Source organism: Myotis davidii, unplaced genomic scaffold, assembly GCF_000327345.1.
Source record: "Myotis davidii unplaced genomic scaffold, ASM32734v1 scaffold341, whole genome shotgun sequence".
NCBI lineage: Eukaryota > Metazoa > Chordata > Mammalia > Chiroptera > Vespertilionidae > Myotis > Myotis davidii.
The window spans coordinates 180,086-188,041 of record NW_006291021.1 but is presented as its reverse complement, the minus strand read 5'-3'; the positions used below and the strand labels follow the sequence as shown (position 1 = coordinate 188,041).

The 7,956-nt window shown below is 56.4% G+C and overlaps 2 protein-coding genes across 2 annotated transcripts in view; one reads left to right on the top strand and one right to left on the bottom strand.

Moving 5' to 3' along the window:
* The first annotated feature begins 580 nt into the window (after positions 1-580).
* On the top strand, positions 581-4,259 carry CRB3 (crumbs family member 3). The gene is made up of 5 exons (XM_006764221.2): positions 581-1,502; positions 1,719-1,894; positions 2,657-2,724; positions 3,227-3,370; positions 3,697-4,259. The coding sequence occupies exons 2-5, from the start codon at positions 1,813-1,815 to the stop codon at positions 3,766-3,768; spliced, it is 366 nt and encodes a 121-aa protein (XP_006764284.1). The 5' UTR covers positions 581-1,502; positions 1,719-1,812; the 3' UTR covers positions 3,769-4,259.
* The window catches only part of DENND1C (DENN/MADD domain containing 1C), a 9,711-nt gene continuing 5,972 nt past the window's right edge, over positions 4,218-7,956 (bottom strand). The window contains exons 15-23 of the mRNA XM_006764222.2: positions 7,702-7,806; positions 6,805-6,895; positions 6,668-6,708; positions 6,387-6,458; positions 5,733-5,777; positions 5,556-5,663; positions 5,286-5,353; positions 4,927-5,134; positions 4,218-4,821 (exon numbers count right to left, since the gene is read on the bottom strand). Of these exons, the coding sequence (XP_006764285.1) occupies positions 4,273-4,821; positions 4,927-5,134; positions 5,286-5,353; positions 5,556-5,663; positions 5,733-5,777; positions 6,387-6,458; positions 6,668-6,708; positions 6,805-6,895; positions 7,702-7,806 (1,287 nt within the window). The 3' untranslated portion in view covers positions 4,218-4,272. The remainder of the gene's footprint in view (positions 4,822-4,926; positions 5,135-5,285; positions 5,354-5,555; positions 5,664-5,732; positions 5,778-6,386; positions 6,459-6,667; positions 6,709-6,804; positions 6,896-7,701; positions 7,807-7,956) is intronic.

Genomic DNA, 7,956 nt, shown 5'->3' with positions numbered 1-7,956 from the left:
GCAGGAATTTATCCAGACCCGGGATCCTTACCCATCACTATACCCTAAAAGGGATTAACTTGCCCGTGACCATCCCTCTTCACCCTAGAGTCCCCAAGAGAAGGTCGTCTTATTAACGTCGTTCTTTATCCAAAGATGCAGCCATAGGACTGGTTTCTACTCAGCTTCTGCCCCAACAGGTGCGTCTCAGACCAACAAGCCTCTTATAGATGCTTTTATGTAAAGGTGGTCCTTGCAGGTGCCCTTCATCATGGGGGTTACAGATGTTTCCCACGGAGATACCCCGAACAGGTGTTTTATCAGCTACATCCTGACAGGTGGGCCTCAATACACATACACCTCTGTCTCCCCCCCCCACCCCAACCGCAGGTGCTTCAATGTGGCTGTGCCTCATACAGAGCTCAGGTCTTTCTCTCATGTGAGCTCAATTCTATGCAGATGTTCCTCATACAAGACTACAGTGGGGCCTTGACTTACGAGTGTCCTGACTAACGAGTTTTTTGAGATACTAGCTGTCTCTTGGCCGATTTTTTGCATTGAGTTGATAGAGTAATTTGAGTTAACGAGCTCCTTAACGAGCTCGGTCTCGGAACGAATTAAACTCGTAAGTCAAGGCCCCGCTGTACTTCCTTCACCACACAGGTATGCTTCTCAGCAGAAATCCGCCCAGGAATGCGTTATACAGCGTCCCCACCCGCACGGGTGTTTTCGTGTTAAGTATACACCCGTATGGGTCTGTTTCCGTATAACTGAGTCCCATACAGGTGTACTTAAGTGCAGGTGTGTCTCATACCGGGTATTGCCAATACATCTCCACACAGAAATTCCTTATCCAAGTGTTGTTCATTCCAGAGGTGAGCCATGCAGCCGCGTCCTCAAAACCGTGCGCCAGAGCGCCTCAGCCAGGTGTTTGTTACAATACAGCTGTTCTACACAGCTGTTTTCCACACAGGTGTGCTTCTGATCAGCTCTACGCCCAATGGGTGTGAGTCAATGCCGATGTCTCCCACAGGTGTGTTTCTTACCTGTCCTTGCCGATGTCTTTTCTACAGGCTCGCTCCCATGCAGGTGTGTACCACGCAGGTGTTTTTTCATGAAGGACTCCCCATCTGGGTCGGCCCCGAACAGGAGTGCCTCATACCACCGTGTCTCCATGCCTCGTGTGTCTCCGCACCTGTGCGGTCTTACAGACGTCACCGCAATCCACGAGGGAGTTTCCTCTTGCACTTCCGCGCCTCTTACTTTTCCGCATTACAGGATTGGGTTCCCGTTACAGGTGCGCACGCGGCGCGGCCCCACCTCCCGCCTGGCTCCGCCCCCTTATCTCTTTCAGGTGCATAAGCCGGAAGTGCGCTCCCCTCCCAGGTGAGTGACTAAACTTTCCGGGTCACGTGAGCGGGAGGAGCCGGTGTGGTCCGGCCGAGCGACCGAGGGACGCACGGAGGGATCGAGCGAGGGAAGCAGACCGGGAACCTGAGTGAGATCAAAGACGCCCGGGCCAGGTAGGGAGGCAGGTCGCGCCGCCCCCCTCTCCCTACCCCCTTCCCTTTCCAGAGCCTAGGAATGCACTTCCCGAGTTAATTTTTAATCTCTGACCTCTGGCGGCGGGGCGGGGCTGGACTCCGGGGTGCCCGGGCGCGTGTCGCCCCTCCCTGGGCCTGCGCCTGGGTCAAGCCTCCTCCCCCACGCCCTGGCCTTTCTCCGTCTCCCGCCCGCAGGTGCCAAGTCGTAAGTACCTCTGGCCCGAGATGCGGTAGGAGCGGCGCGCAAGAAGCCCTGTCCCTGGTGCCACCAGCGTATCTCCCCAGGCCCATGGCGAGCCCCAGCCTGGGGCTGCTCCTGGCGCTCGGCCTGCCGCTGCTGCCGGCCCGCTGGGGCCGGGTCTGGGGGCAAAGTAGGTACCGGCAGGGGCGCTGGGGACCCGGGACACCGAGAGGTCAAGAACTGGGGAGCGGGCATGGAGTGCCTTGGGGGCAGCAGTCTACAAGGTCAGGGCTGGGGATTTTGAATTCCTAAGTCCTTCCTTGGACGGGTCGCAGTTGGTCTAGAATTCCTGAGTTCCTGATTGGGGTGGAATTATGAGCTGGAGGGAGAGGAGGCCTGAATATCTGAGCCTCTGTGGTTGAGGTGTTTTGGGCTGTCTGGCAGCCTGGAGGGGGCCTGCCTGCCTGGGGCTCTGAGTCTAGGATGACCACCAGGCTGGCCATATGGGTGGACCCAGCCATTCAGTCCTTCCAGTTTCAAGAGCCTGGAGTGGGGATGGGGGTGGGGGCGGAATCAAATAGATACTCCAGGGAAAAGCAGGATCTGTCCAGATCTTTCAGAGCCAAGAAAAGGCCAGGTAGGTGGGGGAGGGGAGAGAAGGGGACAGTTAGGCTTCCAAACCATCTTGTCATAGCCCCCAACTCAGCACTAACTGCAAACTACTGTGGGCGGATTCCTCACTGCTGGGCTCCACTGGGCTGAGGGTGGAAAGAGTAGCAGTACAGCTGGCCTGGCTCCGACATGCAGAGCACCCACAACGAGAAGAGCAGAGTTCTAACTGGGGTGGGGGTGGGGGGTGAGGGCAGGGGAAATCCCCAAGGAAGGGGGCAGATGTGCCAGGATGGGAGTGATAGATGGAGCTTCATTTATTCTCTCTACCACTTCCTCACAGCATTGGACCCCACTCCATACGAGAATAGCACCACTACCACCCCATACCCCAGCTTCAATGGGGCCCTGGTGAGTTGGGGGGTATATATGGCATGAGGGCAGCAGAGATTCTATTTAGGATGCTATCCACAAGTAGCAGGTGGAGAGGCCTAGATCCCTAGAGGTGGCAGGCCAGGATGGGGGTTGGCATTGGAGACCCCCAAGTGTGAGAGAACAGAATATCAACATGACAATTAGGGAGAGCCAGGGGCCCAGACTGGGGAGACCCAGAACCTCAGGAAGGGAGTAGATGGTGGCACATGCAGTGGGTCAGGAGCTCTATAGGCCTCTCGGGAGGAGGGGGGAATAGCTAGGAACCCAGATGTGATGGGTGCTTGGAAGGGGGACCCCAGACATGGCAGGTGTGGGGGACTGGGAGCCCCAAATGTGATAGATGGGGATCAGGTGGAGGAACCAGATCACCAAAAGGAGCAGGGGTGTGTGGGGGGATTAGGAACCCGGGATGCTTCTAAGGTGGGGGCAGACAGGATCCCCAGATTCAGGGAAGTCACACCTGTCCCCTGTCTCGCAGTCTAAGGAGGCCACCACTGCCATCATCGTGGTCTTCTCCCTCTTGGCTGCCCTGCTTCTGGCCGTGGGGCTGGTGCTGCTGGTGCGGAAACTGCGGGAGAAGCGGCAGACGGAAGGCACCTACCGGCCCAGCAGTGAGGAGCAGGTGGGTGCCCGAGCGCCACCACCCCCCAACCTCAAGCTGCCTCCTGAGGAGCGGCTCATCTGAACGCTGGGGTCTGCCACAACCACCACCACTACCCAGGACTGCCTAGCACCTGCTCCCACACAGCATCCACCACCGAGACATGAGCCCATGATGGCTCAATTGGACTTTGGGGCCATGGGGCATCTGCTGGGCGGGCTCTGCGAAGCATGTCGCCTCTGCATGACTCTGCCTGCAATTGGGGGTGCCGGTGCTAGGGACCCGCCTTTCTGCTTGCTGCACCGTCTCCACACAGGCCCGACAACCCCCCTCTCCTTTCCTTTCAGTTCTCCCACGCAACCGAGGCCCAGGCTCCCCAGGACTCCAAGGAGAAAGTGCAGGGGTGCCTGCCCATCTAGGTCCCCTTCCTCTCTTCATCTCCCTCCCTTGCTGTGTGACCTTGGGGGAAGGCTGATCCCTCTCTGAGCCTTCAAAACCTGGGCTTAAGAATAGAAGGGGGAAATGGTGCTTCAAAACTCTGCCCCTGAGGGCAAGGGAGGGTGGGGATGCTGACATTTTATATATATATATATGTGTAAAATTGATAGTGAGATATAATAAAACCTTTTTTTGAACTGGTGGAGGCAGAAATTAGCCTAGAGGAGGAGGTAAATGCAGGGCTCATAGGCCGTGGAGGATGAATTGCAAGGTTTTGAGGATCTTAGGGGCTGGGAGGGTTTCCTGGAAAAGAGGCTTTTCACTACCCTTCGGAGCCAGCAGGAGGCTGCCCCAGTGGGGAAGGTGGTGGATGGGTTGGGTTTAGGAGCAGAGAGAGGGCCCACAGGTAAACTCACCAGGAAAAACCAGCTTTGGGCTCTTGAGACTTTATTGAGAGGATGGCATCTCCTCCAGATGCCTGGTCCTTAACCTTCAAAACACTTTTTAAGCTCAGCAACTCTGGGCCGGTTCCTGGCCTGGGGCTCCTGCCGATTGCTAGCGGGCACAGCAGGGGCTCTGGAGCTCTCTGGGAAACCGAGATCTGAGGTAGAGTCAAAGGTTGGAGATGTCCAGGTGATATCTGAGTTGGGCTTTGTGGGTAGCAGAGGTTGGGGGCTCTCTGGAGGGCTGGGCTGGGTGGGCACTGTGGAGAGCTGGGAGCAGGAGCTCTTCTCGCCTCTGGGCTCTCCGGAGGCCTCGTGGAGAGGGGAGAGAGGTGAGGTTTGTTGATGGGGCTCTGTGAGAGAGGATTTGAGGTCCTCGCTGCTGCTGGGGTCTGCAGAAGCTGTTAACGATTGGGTTGAAGAAGTGATTTCTTGGCTGGCCTCTGAGAGAGTGAGGTTCTTTAAGGACCTGGTGGTATCCGGAGTGTGGGGGTTTTGCAGAGATGGCAGGCCAGCAGGCAGGGACTGGGAATGGGGTTCTGGGGGGTCCTCCTCATCTGGCTGCCACGTTTGTCTTCCTGGTAAATTAGGCTGGACGGGGTGGGGGTGGGGGGGGAGATTAGCAAGTTGCTGGAATTTAGAGGGGGAGGGGGTGGCAAGATGGGTGGGCAAGTGGGAGAGGACTGGAGGGCTCACCAGGCTGAGGCAGCTGTCCATGTCCTCTCTGTGGCAGCAGTCTAAGCTCTGGCTGGGCCGCAGGCTGCCTGTCCTTGTGGCTCCCGTGCTCAGACTGTCTAGTATCTCACTCAACAAATCCAGTTCTTCCCCAGACCCCAGGAAGCTGCTGTCCAGAGCTTCCTCTGCCCAGGAGTCCTGGGTAGCCTCAGGGCTCAGAGGGGGTGTCCTGTGTGAGGTTAGGCAGCCTCAGATATCTGCCCCCAACCCCCAGCTCCAGTCTGGTGGCTCTGGCAGGTTTCAAATGTGGGGATCATCTTCCCCATTAGTTCTGGCCTCCCACTGACAATATTGCCCCCTCTCCTGCCTTTGAGCCTTACCTCTCCCCCAGGGACTCAGAAGGTCTCTCTTCCTGCCTGTGTCTCCTGCTGGGGCGAAGGGGCCGGTTCTGCAAAGGACAGGTTTGGAGGGGTGGGGCCCCAGGAGCTAGAGTCAGGGGAGCTGTGTGAAGGAGGGTGAGTGTGAAGCGGGCATCAGGTACTGGGGTACACGAGGAGGGAGGCAAGTTGTCTAGGTGGAGATCGAGGATGGGTGGAGGACTTGGTGATAATTCCAGGTGTGTGTGTCAGGGTGGAGGCGGGGCATCTTACCTGTCCAAAGTGCTGGGTGATAGGCAGGCGCTGCTGCAGGTGATCTGAGCGACTGGTGAGGGAGAAAGCCCTGAGGGAGCCCCCCCTCTGCAGGCTAGAATCCCTATCCTAGGAAGAGGTTGGGTGAGCCAGGAGCCCATTTCTCCATTCCCCCCACCCATTGGCCATTAGCTTTACCTTGTACATCAGGAGGCTCTGCATTCCCTTCAAGCCACTCTTGGCCTATGGAGGAGCCAAAAAAAAAAATTAGATTTGAGGTGATTTGACATGGGACATTTGAGAACTCAGCCCCCTGTTCCCTAGAACAGTGGAGTCTGCCATCTATTCATGTTTATGTCTCACAAATGTATTCACAATTCCCCATGCATCACCTAAGGAGTCAATACAAACTCTCGGCCCCTTGGCTAATACAAAAGGACTATTCCTGCGGGAAAGAACCCCCAGATGAAATGGGGAGTGGCAAAAACAGAACATCATAAAAATGTGTCCGTGTTCAAAAGCCGAGTGAAGAATAAAATTGAATGGACAATTTGGAGCTGCAGAAGTTGGCCCCAGGAAACGGGCCTGGGAGAAAAACCCCAAAAGGATAGAAGCGGGGTTTGCAGTGTCTGAGAAGGACAAAATAAACAAAAAATCCAATGAATCTTGGTTGCCAATTTTAAATAGGAAAGAAATCCTGACAAACATGAAAATAGTGAATGGAAAATGAAAGTGGGAAAAATTGTTAATGGTTTAACTGATGATTCAGGTGATAAAAACATGTGCACTTTAAATGTGGGGTTAAAGTGTCCTCTGTCACCCCTGTAAACGACCTGTCTAGCCCAGCCTCACCGAGCGGTACATGTTTCTGACGGTTGGTTGGGTCTTGGCCTTGACGGAATGCAGGAGGGCACCACCACCTTTCTGGAGAGAGAGTGCCAAGGAGAGAGGTGTGGGCATCTGGGGTTACCCCAGGACCCACCTCACTCCAGGATTGTGTGACCCCAGACAAGCCCTTCTCCCTTTCTGAGCCTCAATTTCTTCACCTCTATAAATGAGCAAAATGATGACCCTACTTGGGGGCTGTTTGGGATTAAATTAATCCAATAATAAACAAGACAGGTGTTCAATACCTTTAGGTTGTCTGCCCAGAGCTGGTAGGAGCGAAGGGTGCCTGGAGTGAGGAGAGAGCGTGGTCATGGCAGGCATGCTCAGGCTGGGGGGGGGTGGGCTGCTGGGGTAGGGACTCCGGGGTAGATTCGGGGCTCACCTGAGGAGGCCCCACTGCAGGTGATCTCCTGCTCAAACAGATCTGAGAACCCCTCTCCTTTGTTAAGCCTCTCCAGCCGGCCATCAATGAACTGGGGATGGGAGAAAAGATCAGAGTCACATCTGAATGCAAGGACTAGGAGTCCTCTCGCCCTCAGGAAGTAAAAGTCATTCCTGACCCGGCTAGGGGCCCACCCACCGGACCCAGGAGGTCTGGAGGCCACCTCTGGAAGCCAGAGGTCCAACCGCCTCCTATAGCCCCAGGTCAGGACCTGTTATCAGGGACCAGACACCGCCCCTCACAGGGACCCGGAAGTTAGATTCTGCCACTTCGGACCGACCCACCTCTCAGTGACCCTGGAAGAGGTTGATCCCACCTTCAGGGACCCTAGAACCCACGCCCGCGCTGAAGGATCCTGGAGTCCAGCCCACCTTCCTCCAGGAACCCAGGAGTCCGATCCCGCTCCACCCCCCTCCCAGGTACCCCGGAGTCCCGGCCCGCCTCCTCTTTCCTCCTAAAGTATGTGCGCATCTGGACACGCCCAGAACTTCCGAAGACGGCATTATTTCCCCAGGGCCCAAGGAGTAGATTTTGTCCCTTAGAAAATCAGGACGGGAACCCTCATCTTTCAGTCTGCAGGCCGATGCTCTATCCACTGAGCCAAACCGGTTAGGGCTGGAACCCTCATCTTTCAGTCTGCAGGCCGATGCTCTATCCACTGAGCCAAACCGGTTAGGGCTGGAACCCTCATCTTTAAGAAACCTAGTTCAGTTCGGTCTCCCCAATCTGAAGAGGGAGATTCCGCCAGACCGACTCTAGCCCCGCCCACAGGACCCAGGCGTGGCGTCCCTAACCCCGCCCCCCAGGTCCCAATCCCGCCCTTGGGCTCCGGCGCACCTGTTTGAACAGCTGCAGGTGCACAGCCCGCTGGTGGAAGGCCTGCAAGGGAGTCCCGGGCTTCTGGGCCAAGAAGGCTTCTTCGCTGAAGGTCACAGGCTGGCCCTGGAAGAAGGATCCTCGTCCTGAGCTCCTGGAGGCTCTCCTGGACACCAGCTGCCTCCCTTACTCTACCATCTATCTATGTAGCAAATGTTGATTGAGCGCCTGCTGTATGCCTGCTCCTGTGCAGGACCTGGTGAGCCGGGGGGGGGG